At 39.8% G+C, this 23,297-nt stretch overlaps 1 protein-coding gene across 1 annotated transcript; it reads right to left on the minus strand.

Annotated features, from left to right (window-relative positions):
* Positions 1–3,750: 3,750 nt before the first annotated feature.
* LOC311000645 (calsyntenin-2-like) lies at positions 3,751–23,061 on the minus strand (the record flags this gene model as incomplete). The annotated part of the gene is made up of 11 exons (XM_083991385.1): positions 3,751–3,963; positions 4,097–4,287; positions 4,809–4,929; positions 6,012–6,157; positions 6,275–6,442; positions 7,437–7,642; positions 10,059–10,207; positions 10,492–10,658; positions 16,326–16,488; positions 22,580–22,767; positions 23,002–23,061. Coding segments are annotated over 11 exons (1,772 nt in total), but the record flags the coding sequence as incomplete, so codon positions are not given.
* Positions 23,062–23,297: the final 236 nt, after the last annotated feature.

The following is a 23,297-nucleotide window of genomic DNA, read 5'->3' on the forward strand; positions in this document are numbered from 1 at the left end:
ATAATATTAGATTTGTGTTGTTTTTTCTGTGTGGTGTCACCACCTTTATTGTTTCCCTCAAAGTGACCGCTTATTATGCAGAAGCCCATAATGGGTTATAAATAATTTTCTTAATGGCTGGAAATATCTGGAATAACCACATTCTTTCAAAATGTTATCTCATTAAATGCAATTTAATGTTCTTTTACCCCTGTCATTCAATGTTTGTAAGGCAATGAAGAAAATTAGCAGGTTTTCTAACACAGTGGATTCAAACCTTTTTTGTTTGTGGTGCTTTGAAAATAATCCAATATTTCATGTGACAGGATATATTATTCACTACATGTCTTGAATTATAATTCTCTAAATTGTAAGCAATCTCTCTCTATCTCTGAAGGATTTTTGCAAGAAGAAACAGACATTGTTCACAGTTTCACAGGAAAAAAAAGCAAACCTCTTGGGAAAGTAAAAAAAAAAAAAAACATCTTCTCTTTTACCTTAAATCATCTTATTGTAAAATTTTCATTTTTGGATCCTTTGGTAGGTTGAAACCTGCACATAGGGAATTGCTGCTCAAACATACTTTGTTGCAGATTTTCGTTTGCACGCCTAACAAAAGGTGATGCATAGAGACCAGAAGACATATGATGCAGCTCTGACTGACGTTGATGTATAACACTGCAGATGTGTCACTGTTTGTCTTCAGAGGTCTTTTTGTAAGATGTTGTAGAATCAACATAGAAAATTTCCAAAAATATCTGCTTTTCTAACTCTGCTCCTCTGCTGTGACATGAAGTAACCCAACAATATGAATTTCTTATATGCTGTAGTAGAAAACCAATTATGTCAGCTTTCTGGTAAACAAATGCAGTGATGACATGTAACTCATAGCCCCCTCTGTCTATATTAAGCTTATTACGTAAAACAAATGAAAAGTCAGTCAGGCAGCTCCAACATATAATGAATTCAGGCAGCTCCCCAACATACGGTGACAGCTTATTAATTATATAATCCATAAGTCCCTTTGTAAACACACAGGGAGCCAGTTCAGATGTCTACTAAACAAGGAGGAGAGCAGCGTAGAGTCTAAAACAAGTCTTTATTGGTCAATATACAGAAAGCAGTGGGATGACCACTAAAGAGAGAGAGATCCCAACCATTTGCTTTACAAAAAGAAAAAGAAAAAGAAACAGATATACAGTATAAAATAACTGTCTTGAACATTTTTACAGGGTTTGTTTTTTATATGTAAAAGAATCTTTTTTTTCCTTCTCTTTAATCTTTCAGAAGCACAATATGACAGACAGGGGCGAGGGAAACAAGGCAGTTGTTTCACAATGATGACATCACAATCACAGGTGCTTCAAGGCCAACAGAGGGAGGGAAAGGTGAACAGCAGACGAATCAGTTAGAGAGCTCAGAGGGACTAAGAGTTACCGGTGCTGTCTGGATCAGGTGAGAGGTGATTTCTCTGAGACACAAATGTCAAAGGGATGTGCCGTTTCTTTTAGATCTATAAAAGAAGCCAATAAACACTTAACTCTGCAGTGGTTATTTTCTCCAACAAAGTTTAGCAAAGTTTCCCTGTGGGGTTTTTACACATGAAGCTCTGTATGACTCAGTGGTGTAATATCTGTGGCTCTGGAGGATGTTTGTCAGGTCAAATGATATAACCCAGATGATGTAATAAGGGTTATTGTTGCTGCAACATAGCCTACATACTGTAAGACTTTTTATTTTTTTTATTTTTTTATTTTTAACTTTAAGCCTATGTTAAAATCTGGAGGTGTGGGCATTGTAAAGTAAATCAAATTACTTTGATGCAATGTAGTTGTAGGAGCCATTTGAACCTTTGGCAATTGACAAAAATAGAGACAGACTTATTTAAAACCCAAAGTGTTACAGTAACTACCACTAAGAGCCATGTTTCTATGGTAACAATCTGTGACAAGTGCAAATCAGCAGCACAAAGTGACAAAGGGATGTAAACATGGCTCATGATGTTTGGTTTTCTAAGAGAGCGGTGGAGAGAGATGGGAGGAGGAAGAGTTTTTAGAGACCACAGTAACGTGTTGGAAATAAACAGCAGTGAGGACACGGTCAGTGCTTGTGGTTTGCCCAGGAAACTGTCCCAAGTCAGACAGATGCAATAAGAGAGACGCTGAGGTCACATTAAGAAACCACAGCTCTCATCTCTGCTCTGCTACTGTTCTGATCTGCACTGCACAGAGATCTTATGCTGCTGCTATGTTACACTCAGTCCTATTTAAGCTAGTGAAGAACTACAGGTTTGTGCCACCACAGATGATTTTTAATGTTCAGCAGGTTCTAAGAAGAGATGCACTGGAGTTACACTATGGGTAGTGTAGGATCAGGCTTTTTTTTTTTTTAGATTGAACCATACTAGGCACTAAAATCATGTCAGGATATCTGAGCCTCTACAACACTAAATCACTGGAGCATCCGAGTCTGTGAGTACGGGACTGTTTACTGGGCCCGTAATTGCATAGAGGGCTCCCTTTGATATGGAATTAAAAACAAAGGAAAGGTGGGATTTCAGTAGCAAATATTAACATCTCTGGATCATTTCTTATGCTGGAAAAAGAAAGATAAGTGAACTACCCCTAAACAGCAAAGGTTATATTAGGCCGCAGTATGGAAAGATACTGTATGATAGAGGACACAGAGACGGCTCTTTTGTTTCTAGGAATAGTTCAACCACAATCTGCCTTAAGATGAAAGATAAGTGATGATTTAGTTTAAATTACTCCTAGGAAATCAAAAGCGAAAGATAACAGTTCATAACTCTGCTTTGTATTTTACATAAATTAGGACAGATGTTGTGTTTATGTGAGAGAGCAACAGAGATAGAACAGGTTTCTCTTTAGTGTCCAGGCCACAGAACCACAGCACTGTGATGTGTTTAGAGACACTTAGCACTGATCACACAGATTGAAAAGACAGATACAGTAAGTGTCTGATTTGAGTTCAGGATGAGAACAGAGGACAACCACTCGGTGACAACACAGCTATGTTATACCTACTATATAGGTCGAAGGAACTATATTAAAAAGGTTTATGGATACATTTATTAATGGATATGTATATGGATACATCTCGCTTTTAAGTTTGTTAATAACTCTTTATCTTTCAGATAATCTGTTTGAAAAGTAAACAATAAAAAAGTAATCTGAGGACACGTATCATTGCACATATCAAATAATAAAAGCTCACATCATCATCCTCTGGTTTCTTTTTGTGCCGCCATATTCAAAGATTTCATTTTTGAGATTCAATATTATCTGCAAAACTCTGCACACATAATGAGAAGACTGTGTTTGTTTGATATATTTTGCTCTGCTTCACTGACTCTGATGTGAATAATAATGTGGCTACCGACACTGTTCCAGCACTGTGGGACTGTAGCTGATTCTGTAGTTCACACTTTGTCCTGCAGAGGGAGATGTTTCATTAAAAATGACAACATGAGCTGATTTAAAGTGTTGTTGTCCTGCATTGCAAATCATTTAATCAGAGATTTTTTTCTTGTGTGTGTGTGTGTGTGTGTGTGTGTGTGTGTGTGTGTGTGTGTGTGTGTGTGTGTGTGTGTGTGTGTGTGTGTGTGTGTGTGTGTGTGTGTGTGTGTGTGCCTGCATGAAGGAATGTCTGCACGATGTGCGTGTGTGTGGTTGACAGAGAAAGAGAGAGAGAGAGGGGGGGGTGATAGAGACAACCTTGCAGTGTTGTGTGTATGTGGTTATATGTGTGTGGTCAGTATGCTTTGGAGGAACTGTCCCAATCGTTTTTTTCCTTCTGCTTCCTCTTTTTCACCTCTCGCTCTGCTTCTTCTTCCTCATCTTCATCACTGTTGTCCGACTCAGCACTTGTCATTCCTCCCACCTGTTCTTCATCCTCTTCCTCTTCTTCCTCCTCTCGGTTCTCTCCTTTTACTTCTTCATCCATCGCCTGAGCCCCTTTTATGTTCTACAGAACAAAGTGTGATTAGGTACTGTAGTTTAAGTCCGAAATCCTCTTTTTTTTCTCCATCAAATTCAAGTGCATTAGAGAAACACAAAGGAGAAAAAACACTTAGAATTGAAAGCATGTTATAAATTACCTCCATGGGGTTGACGGTAATGGTGAGAGCAGAGTTGTCCCAGTCCTCCTCAGGGTCTTTAACCTCGTCCTCGTCCTCTCTGGACCCCTCCTGATGTGTGGCGTGGATCCTGTAAACGCCGATCACCACAATCACAACCAGGGCGGCGATGCAAACCACGATCACCACTGTGGCTGCTGGAGGTGCTGTGCCTGGAGCAGAAGAAGCAACACAGTTTCCTGTGTGTTATCTTCAATTGTATAATCATTTCCTTAAAGGTTTTCTTAAGTAATATTTCCCACAGCCGCAAGCCGTTATTGCTGTTGGTTATTTTGGGTCTTTCTCTCAGTACTGATAAGATTTTACAGTCAAATTTCATTGCTGGGATCTGGGGAGGAAACAGCCAGCCCATTAGAGGAAAAGTCATGAGCAATCTCTGATTAGATTGGTTGCAAGCAAATCTGCAGTTAAATCATCTTGTCTGAACATCTTATTTTTTGAACAGAAAATAAAGGCAAATAAATCTAAATGTCTGTTATAATCTCGCACTTCACTGTGGAGATAGATGTGAGATTGTACAGTCAGAATAGCAGCTGAGCTGAAACTGGTGGAAAAAAATCGAACACACATTTACATACAGTATGTGGACTGTTGATTTGTTTTTTATTTTCAAATTATGGTTCAATTAACAAAAATACTGTGATTTGGAAACAAAGGTACGTTTGCAGCTTACCTGACATGTGTGAGTTGAAAGTGTGTATCATGAGTGGGTGATGGACGGGTCTCATGTACTGGGGTTGGGCTGCCATGTGATTGACATGCTCCACAGGCGCTGAATGGTGAAGAACACTGACCTGCAGGGGTGTGACAACAACTCATTATCCTCAGAGGAGTGGATGGTAATTTGTGCAACCACAAAAATGATAAAGTGAGATTCTTTTTTTTTTTTTTTAAGTATATTTTTTGGCTTTTTTGCCTTTATTTGATAGCACAGTGAGATAGACAGGAAAGGGGGAGGCAGAGAGAGGGGGAATGACATGCAGGAAAGGTCTACCCAACGCGGGATTCGAGCCTCTACATGGGGCGGCCGCTCTAACCACTGCGCCACGCACCGCCCTGATAAAGTGAGATTCAAAAAATATAAAGACAATGTGATATGAACAATGATCTACATTAGGGGAGAATTAGAATGATCAATCTTTATCGATAACTAGTAAGAAATAAAAGCTAATGAAGAAGAGAAGCGAGGGGGGGAAAAAAGATGACAGATTAAAGGTAGCGGATTAAACAGTGCATGACAAGGAGATAAAGGGAAAAAAGATGAAATATAAGGCAGTGGTTCTCAACTGGTGGGTCGGGACCCAAAAGTGGGTCGCAGACCTGTTCTGGATGGGTCGCGGACAGCTGGTCAAAAAAAGTAAATATTTAATGCGCATGTGATGTTGGATATGTCTTTTATTTTGAAATATAACTTATTTTGAAAGGCACACGACACTTGCACACATGCAGTTGTAATGGTCCTCCTCAGTTTCTTATTATTTGCTCTGAATGCAGTGACAACACCTTGTTTTGTTTTGTGGGTCTTTATTTTGTGCAATTTGATATTTATTCACTTTTGTGAATATGCTCTGAATGCAGAGATGCATTAGAAGTCAAATATATCATTTTGTTGGTCTCCATTTTGTGCAGTTTGATATATTTGTATTCACTTATATGCAGTTGTCATGGTCCTCCTCAGTTTCATTCATGTGCTCTGAAATGCACTTTGCTCAATAAACAGCTAAATTAGTTTTTAAAGGCATTTTTTTTTTTTTTTAAATCTTGGTTTGAATTCTATAAAAGTGGGTCGTGACTTAATGACCACGGGAAAATGTGGGTCCCAGAGTGAGACTAGTTGAGAACCCCTGATATAAGGGATGAAAGATGTCTTACTGACCTCCAGATTGAACTCGTTGCTGGTGTAACGTCCATTCAGTTCAGAGCAGGTGAGTCTGAACCTTCTCTCACCGAGGGCGGCAGCTCGCGAGTTCCTGTAGCGCACCTGCCTCAGCGCCTGCTCGTAGTGAGCCATGGAGTCCACACCTTGGAACACAAAGAGAAAATGTCACACAAGGTGCACGTTGGTGTAAGAAATGAAACTGCGTTTTTAAGGTGGACATGCCTCGTCAGTCCTCTCGGTGTGTCAGCAGCTCTGCCTACCGTATATTGAAATTCCAGAGGTGGAGTTGGTGGCATCCAGATGTTTTCCCAACAAAGCACTGTGGTGAATCTCCAGACTCTCTCTCTCTGTGCTCAGCTCCTCTCCAATCACCAGGATGTCACAGTAGTCCAGGTTATGCATCACCTCCATCACACCTGGCCTACGGACTGTATCCATGGAAACGAATGATTAAAATAAAGTATTTATGGAGTACTGTACGTGAAGGTGTAACACTTTTACTGTAACATTAATTGACACACTACTACAAAGTGTGACACAACGGCATCTTAAAGGTACAGTATGTAAGAAATCTAAAGCAACTGGCCGTAAAATCCTCCTAATATGTCACAGAGACTCAGGAATAATGTTCATTTTACTGTTCCTAAGGTGAGAACAGAAATGTGGAAGAAAGCTTTTAGATTCTCTGCTCCGAGTCATGGAACAGTTTGCAGTCAGAGCTCAAACTCCAAAGTCTGGTATCTCTGAATGTATTCAAGTCCATGATAAATTCCATCACATCCAGGCTTCAGGAGTGCAAATGTTTCAATTGAGTGCAAATGTTTGACTAATCTTGTAAATTATTTTAACTAATTTTTAAAAAATTCAATTTTGTTTTTTGTTTTGTTTGTTTGTTTTATGTTTTTAATTAATGTGACTATGTGTTGAAACTCTGCTGTCATTCTTGGCCAGGTCTCTCAAACCTGGTTAAATAAAGGTTATAATAATAATAATAATAATAATATAATCTGTCCTGTCTTGTCAGGCCATCATTGTAATTGTCAGGCCATCATTGTAAATAAGAACTTGTTCTTAATTGATTCTGCCTGGTTAAATAAAGGTTAAATAAAATAATAATAAATATAACATGATGAACTCACCAACAACAATAGTACAGCCAGAGTATTTGCATTAAAAATCTTTTTTTGCAGACTGCAAATCATGTTTATGTTTTGAATTTACGTGTTTACGTGTTTACATGTTGCGCCACCTAGCGCTCTCTCCCAGTCACGGCGGCGTCAGTCCGGTCTGGTCCACTGAGCTGCCGCTACGACTGGGAGAAAAAACGAGATCGCTGTGTTTTGAATTTGACTGCAGTAACTGTTTTTGGCCACATTCTTACATATTGCACCTTTAACCAACCAGCGCAGTATCTCCACTCACATCCACTGAAGCTGTCTCCCTTCATCACTGTGCTGGTGATGTGAAGCTCTTTGAAGGGCGCCACACCCAGCGGCCCCTGCAGGTCACCGGCAGGCCTGACGAGTCGATTAGATCCTGTAATTGTGATTCTTGGTTCACTGGGCGGCAGCACCATAACGACCGCCTTGATGTCCGGGATGGAGAGACACGTGTCCTCCCCAAAACACCTGAAACACAGACACAGAAGGTTAGAGGAAGGAAGAGCACCAGCGTTACTGCTTCACTGCTTCTTTAAAATGTCATCTAACTGCAGATGTGTTGTGCGAGCTTTTCAGATATTTCTGGTCACAAGTAATGATCATAAAATCTAAGACTGACAGGTTTTCTTTAAGAGAAATACATATATTGAAGACTTGAGATGAAGAAATTCCACTATTCCAAATATTGGAAGATCAGGAAGCATCGTGGACATGCATCAAGTGTTATAGCCTCAAAGTCTTTTTCTCTATAGGAGTTAATATTCATGACTAAAAGTGCAGCAGCAGGGTAAGGAAAAACCTTCCTTAGGTCAGAGTCTTGTTTGGAGACCAAATGCAGCTACTGTAAACTGCTTCAGGTTTACTGTGATCAGATTTGATTGACAATATTCAAAGTTGCAACTATGTTCATGACTTTGAAGATCTTTGGATTGATTAAAAAACTCAGGTAGAGTGGTTTGAATTTTAACACCAAGGGATTATGTCTGACAGTCCTGGCTTTTCTTTTTAGGCCCTCGTCAATAAATACCAGTCAGTTTATTTAATGGATTTAGGTAAATTTAGATTAATTTTAATATTACACACAGCTCAACGTCACATAACTAAGATGAAAAAAAGGCAACAATTTGTGACTGGACTACAAATTAAAATCTCTTTCAGTCATTGGCTGAAGATTCAACACATCTGCTGAGGAAGATCTATCCATCTTTATCTGGAGAGGAGCTGTGAAGTGTTGTTCACAGTTAGACAGCCTCCGCTGCTGCTCCCTGAGCCTGTTTCTCTTTATCGACCAGCACACATCTAAGCTGATTTGACCTGCCTGTGTTTGCTGCTCAACAAAATGAACAGGGTTGACAACTGCATACGTGTGGAGATGGGAGCAGACACACAAGAGGCTCACAATTAAACACACACACAAACTTGAACGTGGAAAAACAAATACTTTAAGTGCAATGAGAAGCACAGAGGTGCAAAACACATGCACACTCAGTCAAACACAGTAATCGAGCACTTAAACACAATAAATGTGTTGCAGCTTAGTGCTTTGAGAAGGGAATTCAGAGCTAGACTGGGCTGTAGGTGTAATTAGAAAATCAAACTACTTTTTTTTTAACTAGCTATTTACTCTCAAATCAGTCAGCAGTTAAGAAATCAATAAAAGACACCATTGCATGAAAAGATAAAACATGTTTTAAATATAATGTCTGAGTGACTGAATGTTAAATTTACTGTGGGTGTTAGGTGTTTTATTATACACAGTGAACATGTCTGCTTATATCGTTATCAAGAGGAAAATAGCTAATCCAATTATACCAGCAAGAGCATTTTATCAGGTCAGTTTAGTTTATTATTGCATTTCCATTAGATTTTCATATTTTCTGTGTGAAAATGGAAATTTTTGCCTTGATGGTCGCATTAGAGAAAATGTCAGCAGATCAGGATTAATTCTTCGAATAAGCGCGGCAAATTTTCTGGAAATGATTATTTTCAAACAATATTTTTGTGGAGCAAAGCACAGATTTCATGAGAATTTAGGCAGTTGTTTAGTTATATTGCTTTGGACAAACAGACCCACTGACATGACCGTCTGTGGGACCTGGGGCTATTGGGCAAAGTGGACAAAGTTAATTCAATCAAGTCAAAGCAAATCAAATTAAATCCAGAGATGAAAGAACAGACGTGCACACAGAGGAGAAAACAGAAAACAAAAGAAAGAAAACTAGCGATGTGCTCTCCCCAGTCACCAGAGGGTTTAATGTCTTTAATGGTCAGTTGGTCTGTTCAGTGTTTTAATAGTTTTTACCCTAATGATCCATCCTCTGCCATCTCACAGGGAGGTCTGTGACAGAGTCTTTACTTTAGTGCTTCAACCACCCACCTCTAGTTGTTTCTATACTTCATGTGGCTGTCCATTAGACTTACAAGGTGTAGGCTTGTTTCATGTATAATGTATGAAACAATTCATGTTGGTGTTGTAGGGATGGTTTAGAGGCCTCCGACTTAAATACTTGCTACAGGTGTTCCCTTAGTCCTATACAAAGATGTGAGTCTTCAGTCGTTCACAGTTGGCTGCATCTGTCATTAACACTAAAGAGGAAGAAATCAAACAGCTAAAACTTCTATGACGTGTTAAATACACAGTACAAACCCTCTGAAAATCGAACAGGTCCATGTGCATCCCAACTCATCACTGAAAGCAGACAGACTGAATTGTCTAATGTTTGTTGATGCACGCCACACACTCATATACTTAACCCCTCTATATATGCAAATCAAGGCACACAAGTACAAACAATATCATACATCTGATCCAAACATAATCATATTATATTGTGCTATATTCATAGTTGTATCTAAATGCTGGACTTTGCATCACTTTACTCACTGCACTGTGGTGGTGATGTGCAGTCGTCGGAGACCCGGTGTGGGGAACTGGCGAGAGTTGATGTAGGACACCTTGGTCATGGCTGTGTTGATGCTGTCCACATCCTCGCCCTCCACCACCAGCACAGACTGGGCAGGGTTAAAATGGAACTGGACAAACACACAAAATCTATTTGTCCTCAAAGAAACAAAGAGATTCAAGATTCAAACTATTTGTGTTTATGTTCATACATGTAAGTAACATTATGTGTGTCTTGGCTTGGTGTAAAATATTTTAACATGTCTGTTTCTTTCTGGTCTAAACCATCAGCCTGTAAAACTGTGAGAACATGCTGTTTCACTTCTTCTACAGTACCAATATGGTGGATAGCAGTTGCAATACCAGCTGCTGAAAGTGTGGAATCTGTTGTGCGTGACCAGGTAACACCACGTACCTTGATGTCCTTAGCTAGGCTTTCGAGGGAGTTTATATCAAGACCCTCTTTACAGGCCTGCAAACAGGAGATAACCTTCTGGGTTTCAATGCGGCCTGGTCGGATTGTCAGACCTGACAGGCTGCCATGGAAATACTGGGTGAACCTTGGGGTCGCTACCTCACCACCTAATGAGAAGAGAAGAGAAGAGAAGAGAAGAGAAGAGAAGAGAAGAATTAGGTGAAAAAAGACAGAAACAGACTGCATAAAAAGGCAACAAGATGTATTATAGATGTTTCCATGGGAAAAGCACATACAATTTGCTGAATGTAACATCTGTGAATTCACTTCAGGAAAAGCTCACATTAACCAGTGGGAAGCGAACCATGAAGAATTTAGAGGTTCTTTTTTTCCCACCATGTTCACATCTTAGTGTGTGAAGCTGTAAGTGACATGAAGTCTGACATGCAATGAATGCTATTTAATTGCCCAGATAATGCACATGTGTTTTCATAGTTGTCTAACGTACTATACATGGCAACTTCTCTTTGGAAATATTTTAGGATGTGAATGTAAACAACTATAGCACAGATAAATGAAAAGTACTTTCTGAATAAGTTGATGGTGGTGAACGATGAAATACTTGTGACTTTTAACTAAAAACAGAAAAAAATGACTACGCTTGACAGGCTCTTAGTCACATCTGTGGATCTAGCTGTGGGTCTGCTGTAACCCCCACAGCAAAAGCAATAGCAATAGAATAGGTGCAATACAACAGCAAATATCACATGATACATTTCTAATGTCATGCACAACAGCAGCTATTTTGACTCTTGTTGTCAGGGTTTGAATTTGATGTATGAGTTTGACAGGTGTTATGCTACTTGACCTGAAATACTCCGCAGCTGCCACAGCAAGTGGAAAATTCATCCTTTCATACAATATAAATGGAAGCTCTAGCACAGGCCAGCACATTGGCACAGTCTCTTAATGTGTGTGAGGATCCGCGGCACTGCAGTCTGCGGTGTCAGCTCCATCACAAATTCACTCAAGCCCTGACATCTTCTTATGAGTCGACTCTTTTCCACACAAAGCACCAGATTCTGCTGCCAGACGGGTCAGCTTGGCCTTGTGGTGTCATTTCACTACTTCTGGTTTCCACAAAATCATAAAGCTCCGATCCACTTAACGCAAATGACTTCCAATGTGAATATTTCCATCGTGAGTCAGCTGTGGCCTCTTCACTCTGACAGATTCCACGGCAGGTGACACTCAGGTCAAGTGTTTTTATAGCAGTGCAAATACCACCTGAGGATAATGTGTATATTTTTTTATCATGTAGTGTATTCAAATGCAAATATGTCACAGTAGTACAATGGCAAACAATCTGGTTTTTGAAATAATTACACATGTACAGGTTCCATAGACTGTAAAAAGAAGATAGATTATATTTTCACTTAATGGTGATTTCTCTCTTAGCTTAATTATTGAGGTAACGATTCTAATGAGAGTTGTAAAATAATACTGTGGACATATACCTCCTTTTTACATAAAATAATGTTTCTTTCATGCAAAAAGAGAAAATGTTTTATATAATATTCTTTAAATGATTTACTTGACCGTGCACCTCTTTGTGGAGTATTAAGAATACTCTCTATTGAAGCTTTGATTCAACTCTACTGTACTGAATATAATGGCCTGAGAATCTCTGGCTGACACAGTGATGTTGCTGCTTGAGTTCACCCACTCACTTGACGCAAACCCCAGGGTCCTCCTGGTGCACAAGCAATTCTGTACAGTGAGGTTCGGGGAATAGTAAACAGCGACGGCAGCTACCAGTCAGCCTGCATAAGGCTGGAGGCATCTACTCTCTCTCAGCTCAGTCAATGTGAATCATACATGTTCCTGTCACAGAGACTCTCACCAACTGTGTTCACAAGGCTGTGCAGCGGGAGACCGAAACTGTGTTATAAAGAGACACAGAGAGTTGTCGTGTTTGTCTACCTGGGCTGTGAGATACAGGGAAGACCGAGGTTGACGATGATGAAGATGATGGTGGTGAGTGAGAATGAGACAATGTAATGATGAAGTCCATGTGCCACATACTTTAACAGAGAAGTGACGTCGTGAAATCAACATTATGAGATGTGTAGGTGCAAAACTTCTGCAAGGTCAGACCCAACAAGTTGTGTGCCAGCAAGAAACTTTTTATATGCTACAAAAGTTCAAAGAGTCGAGGCTTCTGCTTAATGGAGAGTATTTGATGGCTAGATCACAGCCAGAGCAGAGGATATTATCAGACTGTAAAAAAAAGAAAAAAAGGTCACACACTGTTGAGTCGGTCACTTTTTCAGTAACCAAGTGTTAAAATGCAGAGGGTGGATTTTATCACAGCATTTAAATATAGCTCTACATTATTTACATGTGGCTGCCTCTAGTAGTAACCATGCGGAGCAATGTTGTGTCTCGTGTTTTTTACAAGGACATTTCCTATAATGTGGCTTTTTTATACTGTTAATATACAGTAGTTTGCATGTTCTGGTATTTCTGTTTTGTAAAAGACTGTGTACTCCTACATGGCACAATCACAAACTACAAACTAAGACTGTTGACCTCATTATAAACCAATTTCTGTTGTTGCAGTGTTTTTAGCCGTACATCAGCAGGAGACACAAGCACTGTGTTTGCAAGATGAGAGTAGGGGCACTCTGCACTCTGTGTCCATCATCTCCATTTCTCTCCACAAATGTAGAACCACTTGTCATGATTCTGACATTTACTCTCCCTCATTTCTCTGACAAATGCATTGTTGAAAGGTTTTCATCAAGACAAGGTCCCTGTGATTGAGCGTTCAGAGACTAAATGCAAACTTGTATTTAAATGACTCTACCAGAAAAAAATAAATGTTGCATTTTGTAATCACATTAGAAGTTTAACAACTACCACCTTATGAAAACCAGCAATTTGTAAAAGCAAATCATGACAGGTATGAATGTGTTGAACAAATTGGCACTGAGACATTCACACAACATAATGCTTCACATTTTCAGTCCTTGGGTGACGCAGACAAAATGAGCGTAAATAAAGGCATGAAAAATATTTTGTTTCTGTCAAATTAAAGGCGACGCAATCAGTGACAACCTCTATGGTGACAACATCATCTCTTTTCCTTTTCAATGTGGTTTCCTTCCATTTTCAAGGTACCTAAATATTTTCTTACTCATGATTACACACACACACATATTAGATCATCATCTGTGAGGTCCAGATCAGTTTTTTCTTTGCTGAAAGTTCATGCCCAATTTTTTCCGAGGTTTGAATTTTTAAGAAAATGGTTCGTGTTTTCCCACAATTGGTACATGTTTAAACGTATTCATGACAGATTGTGACAATAATAACGGCTGCATTTCATTGGGTGTCCCTGTCCCTGTCCCAGTTCCTCAGCTCTTGTATTGCACATGGCTAGTTCATTGGTGTTACTGGGGCACTTTAATAGAACAGAGCCTTAATTCACACTCTGAGTTACATCTGTGTTTTTCCTGCCACTAAGAGTAGGGGTGGTTTCCTTCAGTTCAAACAAAAAATATCAAAATATTCAGAAAATATTATAAAGTCTTCACTGTTTGCTTAAAAGCATGCTGGAAAGTAACACGCACTCTCTCTCTAAAATGGCAGCAAATGACTTCAAATTTTCTGATGGCATGTTTTGATTGAAGCATTCATTTCCAACAAAACAAATCACCCCATGGTGTTTTTGATGTCTTTCCTGTGCTTCGTCTCCTTTGATTAAGTATTTGTACACAGTGGGGTTGCTTTGAAAGTTCACGCCCACCTTTCTCCTGCCAATGAAATGAGATGGCAAACACAACATTTCTTATTCGAACACAACACCACCTCACTGTTGCAGAAAACTACTTAAAAAGCACAACAACAAACAACCAAACTGTTTTCTTGCTAAAAGTGTACGGCGAGAACACATGCCTGGGTTTTTCTTTCAGGGCGTGAAAGTACAGTGTGAATGCCTTTCGTTCCACATGTCTCATCATTATGTTGTTGATTGTGGGGAAAAGGGGATGGAGAAATGAGAGACTCTGAAAGGCAATCTTGCTCGCTAATGGCCTGCAAAGTTATCAGTTGCGGCTTAGTGAAGCTTAAAGGAGCTTCATTGGGATGTAATAGCTGGCAAAGTTGTCCTCCATTCACTCTAGCTAATCCTTCCTTCAGGGCTTTCTCTCACAATCAGAGATTCATGGAAAGAGGCAGAAAGAGAAGAGAGCTGTATGAAGCAAGGAAGAAAATGATGACGACAAAAAAGAAAAAAAAATGCAATCAGGCTGAGGATGAAAAGAAATTTGAACAGCAACCAAAATACCATCAGGATTGAAGCTTTGGATGAAGCTGGTGAGTGTTATGAGTGTTTTTTAGGAAGGCAGCAGAACGGATCACTAGCGTCTCATTCTGCTCTCCTGTAAACCACTTTTGTGTAATTATTTATCTCATAAACATGGCAGCAGGGTAGCTCTCAGTCATTCCAATGCGATCACCACTCACTCTCGTTGCCTGCCTCTAGAGCTGACACGCAGAATTTCCTGTTTGATATCCACTCAGCTCGTGTTTCTCCATTTCAAAGAGGAAATACCAGCAGCCCTGGGGTTTAAATCTTAATCTCTTAATTTATCTGAACAGTGAGTCTACTGCTTCTCCCTCTCTCTTTTTTGGGCTTCAATTGTGAACGGGAAAAAAAAGGTGTTCATTGGTGCATTTGTGTGTTCACCACACGTCTTTATTTTTTCTGACTGTTCTGTTAAAAAAGGAAAGAAAAGTAGGTTTTTGAGCACTACACCTGGAGATTGTGCATATTCCCTAATTGTTGTAATTGTAATGGGCTCTATGCACAGCTCCACTACTTCCTGAACTTAAGGCAGCTCCTATATTTCCTGTCTTACATTATTGGACAAACTGATTAATCCAGGTGTGTCTGAGTAGTCACAATGGTCAAACACACCTGTATTAATCAGTTTGTCCAATAATGTAAGACAGGAAATAAAGGAGCTGCCTTAAATTCAGGAAGTAGTGGAGCTGTGCATAGAGCCTATTGTCCTACTTAGCAAAAAATACCTCACATTTCAGCCAGTACACCAATTGCTTTTCATGCTCTCAGTTGTGTATAAGTAGTTATTGTTTCTGATCAAAATACTTGAGTGGGATTTGCTTTAAAAGCTTTGCAGCGCTGTTTTCTTGGCGCAATTGTACTATACTTGATATATTTAAAAACTTTTTTCATATTTAAACAAAACAGCTCCAAAGACAGAAACAACACATACACAAACAGGTGACAAATGAAAGGAAGAAAAGTAAAACGTCTTAGCAACCAACAGATCAGCTCATCTTTATAGCTCCTTATTTTGTGTTTATACATCTCTCTTGGTTGTTTTTTCCAACAAGCTTTTACAACACTGCAGCAGCTGTAACTGGCAGTATGACTCATGAAGCTTTTAGATAACAGAGCTAACTAAAGTGCTTTTAAAGGAAGTTATAAAGACAATGATTCCCCTGCACCGAAGTCAAAAAGCCAATAGGGAACTGACTCCCTAAATGTATGTGCAGAAAATGAATAATGAAGTGGGGCTGAGAAAGCTGCAGCATGTAAAACAACTATCAGAATAAAAAACAACTATCAGAATAAAAAACAACTATCAGATGATATTACAGCTGTAAACAATCCCAACCATCACCATGCTAACAGCATTCACATCCTACCCCGTTTGATTTCACTCCATTTAACGCCCTAAACTAATTTCTGCATTACACTGAAATTGCTATATGTTCTTACACATAAACACAGATGCACTGACCTTGCCAGCAGGCACCCACTGTCAGCTGTGTATCGATCTTTGCAGAGTGGATCGGCCAGTCGTCCATTACCAGGTAGGGTTCATAGGTCACACCATCCACAAATAGTGTCACTGCGGGAAATTCAACGTTGATCACATAATAGTGCCATTCCTTGTTGCAGATCTGCGGAGGAGAGAGAAAGATTATCATGTTATTACCCAGCACTTTCTGCTATGTAACCATTTATTATGCTTTCAAATGTGAAAATAACCCTGGTGTGTACAAACACAAAAATAGGACATCCTTATAGAATATATTACTTCTGCAACTACATTGGCTGTTAAGTGTCTTATTTAGGTTAGGAGCATTTCCCCGCAGAGGATTATATGTATGAGGCTGCTGTAATGAAGAGGGTGATATTTACTCCAATCATGCAGCCGAAACTAAAGGCGTATCTCTGAATGCTCCTTTCCTTCTTACCGTCAATGAAATAGATGCAACAAATTATTCTTCTCATCCCTGGATCATTTGCTCCCTGTCGTCAGATAGATGCTGTCTAATGAGCTGTTCATTAAAGGCACATGACGAACGACAAACACGGCTGCAGAAGACCCGTGCACCACCACGCAATTTTTATCTACCACCGTAAACACTCTTTGATCACTTGAAAAACTTCTAAGGACCCATCCTTCCCACACCTCTCTACCCAAACACACACACTCACACACATGTACTGCACACCCACACACACACACACACACTGATACTTTCTCCAAACCAGGGCCACAGCGGTAATCTCAGAACTAATTCACTATTTTTGCTTACAGTACATGGCTTTAGGGCTGCAAGGAAAGGATTATTCTCATTATTGGTGATACTGTGGAGGAAATAATCAATTAATTGTTTTATCTAGAAAACATCTGAAAATAGTGAAGGCTTCCAGGAGCACAAAGCCACAGTACAAAAAAAAAAAAGCCAAAAATCTAAAGAAGCAGAGATTTGAGAAACTCTGCTGCTCAACTGGAACCATTAAAAAAAGAGATTGAAATGGTTAAACAAATCAAATTAGTTAACGACTGATTATTTGTTGTCCACCTTGTCAGTCAGCGGGTTGACTTTTTGACTTTGACGTTAACTTTATTTTTCAACTCTAAAAGGTTTTTCACCCTCAAACCTTTGATCCCAGTGAATCTCAGTTGAGCACAAGCTTCACGTTTGGATTCAAGTCTGTTGAAATGCCGGTTTAGGGTAGAAATGGAAAACGTTTGCAGGTGTGACTGTGAGTCAAAATCTGTTTGTCCATATGTGTGTGGTCACAGTTTGCACGGTGGAAGGAGGGGATTCTCGTGTTTGCACTATGATATTTTTGGCCACTGAGAGGCAGCAGAAACTAGTTGAGACACAAACTTGCCATGCCCTGTCATCTCACTGACATTGATGTGGTCAGTTGTTGGTGACTTGGTCCACTGGACAGAAGTGAGACCAATGTCCTCTTTGAACGTTTGTTTGACTTCTGACCTGCTCAGGATGAGCTTGTGTGTTTCCCACCCAGAACATTTTGGGAGATCCCACAGTACCCTCAGGTAAATGGATTAACGTCAGAGTCAACCTGTCATGTCATACAGGTGTCGTATGCTGTAAATACAATAAATAGAAATGTCGCTCTTAACTATTTTACCGGCTCAGGATGAATGACACAGTGGAACAACACACCTGCAGCACAAGCCCTGTTCTTAATCTGCATCACAGTGAGATATGAAAAATATAAACAAATCAACTTAAACCACTTAAACTGTGAGTGTATTTACTTCTAAAGTGATACTTCAGGTAGGTAGATAAAAGTCTTAAAGGATTTATAAATCCTCCTGTTATTCTTTCTCTTTTTCTGGCTGTAGCATCTGGTTTTCTGTAATCAGGCTGGTGTGAAGGATTCGGATGAATTAACGGCAAACTATTTATTCGTACTGAAGAGGAGAATATATGCTGATTTGAGATGCAGAAGGGAAAAAAACTGCAGGGAGGAAAAAACAACATTGAGAAGGATTTTTATTTGTTACATTTATTTCTAAGGACCAGCCACACATAGATACACACAAAGACCCACACCCACACTCACACCCCTACACACACACACCCACACACACGGGTAGTTTATTCAAGCTGTGATATGAACTAATGGGGTTGAGACCTGTGCTGGAGCAACCAGGGCTCTCCAGGGATATTTGATTTAGAACGCAGAGTCTCACTCTTTATGAGTGTGAAGAGACAGAAATTCCCACAGGACGTCCTGACATCCCTGCCTTACTTACTGACTGGGTGAAAAGGCCCTGAGGCTGTGGTTTCTATGCATCTGCTTCCTTATAGGACCACAGTTAGATGTGAACCATATGATTTGATTTAAAAACCAAACACACAGACCCTCACGTACTGCTTCATGCACTGTACACTGATTGAAATACCCCAGGACGCCATGCGTGTGTGTGGTAGGGCAGGCCTGAGTGAAGGATTGTAGGAGGCAGACTCATGAAGCAGGTTTCAATTATCAAAAATAGAGATTTATTTGTACAAAAAGTGCCACCAAAAATGCACAGTGAAATAAACAAAAAAAAGATATTTACAAAAAGTCTTAAGGGAATAACAGTTAACTCAGCTTAACTGAAAATAACTCAACTCAAAAGTGAAAACACTGTGCACTCTCCTGCACACCTGATGTCCTCTCTCTCTGACACCACACACTCAACTCACCTCCCCTGCATGCTGGGAGCAGTGTTGGGTAGTAACGCGTTATTAGTAACGCCGTTACGTAACGCCGTTACTTTTTTCAGTAACTAATAACGTAACGCGTTGTTTTTTTAAAATCAGTAACTCCGTTTCCGTTACCAAACGCTGCGTTACTCCGTTGCTTTCCGTTCTTTTTGGTGAGGTTTTACAGCGGCACACACTTCCTATAACATTTCAGCGATCAATAAAGTTTAATTGAATTGAAAGAAAGACAGAGCACAGACAGCACTTGGCGGCCGCCCTCTAGCGTCCCACAAGTAATCAAACACGCTCCATGAAGAGGACTGGGCAGGGCCAGAGCGATTCTCTGGGCACGGCATGACGGCGAGCTAAGGTAACTTTGCTAACGCAGCATCCGACCGAGACCGAAGCTGTGTGTCAGTTCAGGCTGCAGCCCCTGAACTGGGACACAGCTCGAGAGTCACAGCGAGCACAGCACACACAAGCCCCCACTCCACCCGAGCAGCAGCGGTTGGAGTCCGACAGACGGACTTGAATTATGACACCTGAAACGCTAAACACAGCTGATCGCTCTGGGTAAACACAGCTGATCGATCGATAAAAAATACCGCTGGAGTGAATTTACTTCCGTCACTGTGAACAGGTTCTTGAACGTAACTCGAGATTTTTTTGCAGTTCTAGCTGCTGCTGACATCATGCAGCATGATGATGATGGTAAAATAGATTTAAAAAACACGTGCTTTTCCCATCAGCATCAGTACAGAACTGAAATGAGGGTTAGAGGGGAATTCAATCAACCTTTATTTAATGGGAGCATTGGGAAAAAAAACGTTTTAAAGTAACGAAAAAGTTACTTTCTCAGTAACGCATTACTTTTTGGTTTAAGTAACTGAGTTACTAACTGAGTTACTTTTTAATGAAGTAACTAGTAACTGTAACTAGTTACTATTTTTCAGTAACTAGCACAACACTGGCTGGGAGTCTTTAAGACAGGAATCCACCTGGACTAAACCAAGCTGCAGGGAAGACTCACATCTCTCCTGAAACAGGTAAGCATACACTTTTAATCTTCACTTCCTCACAATGGGATTTTATATAATCTTCATCACACACACACACACATCTGTGCCACAATACATTATGGAATATCAAACCATACACATTTAACACTCACACACATCTCCATCCCCCCATAGATGGTTTACCCGATGACCTCACTGATGATGTCAACCAGGATATAAAAGCAGGAAGTACTTCACCTTTCCTCCTTTTGCCCCTGGACCACATGGTGAGTATAAAACAAAGAAACCAATAATGTATCTGTAAAAGCTACTTAATTGCACATGAACTGAACTGAACCAATAAATGTATTTAACTTAACATTACTTGTCTGTGTTTGATTTATCTGGACATATTGATGTAAATGATCTGTACTTACTATACTGCAAACTCAAACCAAACCCGGGATAGGATGTGTCTGCATAATATTGTACTGGATAAACAAACTAAACAAGCAAGAGAACTCAAATAGAAATGAAATGTAAAGGGACAAATGGTGTGGCCTCACCCACTTTGTCACAGTGTGTTATTGACAATGACAGTGTGTTTTAGTTTCATCGGCTCACATTCAGGATTTGTATGTGTACTTGACTAGACAGGCAGAATGAATTGCCACTTTCGTTTAGCTGCTGGCTGGCTGACTGCCAGTGGAGGTGAGCGCAGAGTTACATGTCTCTCCAATTATCTGCAGTGTTTGTGGTGGTGACTGTCTCCTCTTATAGTGCATTTAGTAGTCCCAAAGCACTGATTATGAGGAGTCTATAAAATAATGACCACGTAATAGTTCAATGCTATAATGCAATAGCAGTTGCATAATGCATATGACTTTTAATGATAAAATAATCATTCTTTACATCTTCATAATGTACCTACAAATCTCTTTCTTGCTCCCTCCCTTCACTCTCTTCATCTTTCCCTTATCGCTCCACTTTGACCCAGTAAAAATATAAAACTGTGCTGATTCATTGATTATAATTAGATAATTCTAATCTTCTTGACTCTCCCCGTCAAAATAAAATATCAATTCACACTCCCGGTACTGTAGGGCAAAGATTAAGTTTGGACATGCAAATCTATCTAGTCTTTTTTAATTCTATTTTTTCAGTGTCCCATGAGCTTAAAATAGACACAGAAAAAATTGAATTCTGTGAAGCATTCAATCTTTTTGTATCTCGACTCACAGCTGTCTCACTTAAGTGTAATGTTCAATCTGTTTCCTTGTTGATGCTGCGTGAGACGATACAAGCATTTGCATTGATGCTAACAGCACTGTGGCATTGTACACAAGACTACATTTGTGTGGTAAAATGCTCACAATGACAAAGCAAATGTGCAAATGTTTAGAAGGTATTCATTGTCTTGGTTCAGTGTGTTAGGATGCTAATTACATATTAATTTAGCAGGAATGTGGATATACCTTTTTTTTGGTTGTGCAAGATTACATGAAAACTTCAACAGAATCCATGGAAAAAGTTGAGATGTATCAGTCAGTATATCAGACACTGTCATCCACTGCAATACCATGGCTAAAAAACTATTTTGTGCAGAGAAAAATAAAGTTTAGATAGTGTGGAAATGTGACAGCAACAAACTGAGTTATATGATTTTCTCACACAGTAAAAATGATTGTGTCTCCTGTAATCTCTCATCTCGTGCTGGCTCACCCATTCTTTCTCTCTGCTTGTAAGTGAAAAAAAAGAAAAAATAACCGATGGAGCAGGTACTGATTGAATGGCAGAAACAGAGGGCATGAAGAAGAAAAATTCTTGGATTCTCTACATACTTATTTACAATCTCGCACACACACTCAAATATTCTTACAAACTCTTGGTACAGTTGAATTTAGACTCTATTGTTTGAATAATGAACCACAAAGGGAACATTCAGAGCTGACAGGTACTGAGGCCCAAACAATAAAGTGAAATACTATCACAGCATGAAAAGTGGGATTTTCGTCCCCGTAAACGCCCCGCAGATTTCCCTAATTACCGGCAATTAACGACAATTTATGGACTGCAAACGTTGCGTTTGTCCGTGCCACATACTGACGGAAACGAACCACTGGTGGAGGGGCTAATTAGCATATGAATAGCGGCGAAACAGCGCCTGGTCAGAAGGTGTTAATGGCTCTAATCAGCATATGAACAGCAGCGGCCAGGCGGGGCTTGAATGTCCTCACTCAGTATTGGTTGAAACCACTACTCTTAAACCAGAAAAATGACTCGTGATTGGTTGATATATATACTTTTAAACTAGAAAAATGACTCGTGGTTGGTTGATATATAGGCTACTTTTAAACTAGGAAATGACTCCTAATTGGTTGAAATATACACACATATTGTTATCCCTATGGACATGAATTTATTGAGCAAAGAAAATTGCCAGCAACATGTTTATTCACAGAAAGAGCTTTATTGGCATAAATAATAATAAAAAATGTATGTATAGCTACATAGCACAAAACACAACACACAGCATTCTCCTCCATGATCCTACGGCACAGCTCTGTTTGCTGCGTCTGGGCCTGTAGGTAACAGATTACATTCTTTTTAATTTTGTCCAAGTTGTAAACATCTGTGGTGTGTTGCCCTGTATTCAGGATTTTGCCTCTGAATGTGAGGCTGCAGAGCTCCAGAGACCTTTTCACAGCTTCCGCCTGCGCTGCAAGTATAAGACATTAACACATAAGCACAGCATTAACACGCATCCCCTTACATTGAACAGTAAGCAGAAAGTAGTAAACGTTACTTACACACAATAGTGTCTTTATCGGCATCAGGCACAGTGGTCACGAGGTCAGTCTGTGAAAACAAAATGTACGGTTAAGATGAGTATCTGTTTTACGTTTTTCCTCATGCAGCAGAATGAACACATAGCCTATTCTTTAAATCTTACCCTTGCTCTGGTTTGTAGCTCCTCCAAGTTGCCTCAGCTGTGAAGACGGCGTACTGCATCCTGTAAATACACAGAAACACACTTGATAAAGCAACACACTGGTTCAGGCTACTTTTAGCTTGGGCTACGGAAAGAAAGCTTTACTTGAGGCTACTTAGCTTAGCAAGCAGGCACCGAACATATTCTTACCGCAATTTTGGGATTGCATCAGTCTTTTCTTCTAGAGTTGGGCTCCTCTGGCCTGTTTTTCATCTCCAAGGAAAGAAGGCAGTCAGTCCGAGTCTGTGTCGCGGTAG

This window comes from Trachurus trachurus (genome assembly GCF_905171665.1).
Source record: "Trachurus trachurus genome assembly, chromosome: 17".
NCBI lineage: Eukaryota > Metazoa > Chordata > Actinopteri > Carangiformes > Carangidae > Trachurus > Trachurus trachurus.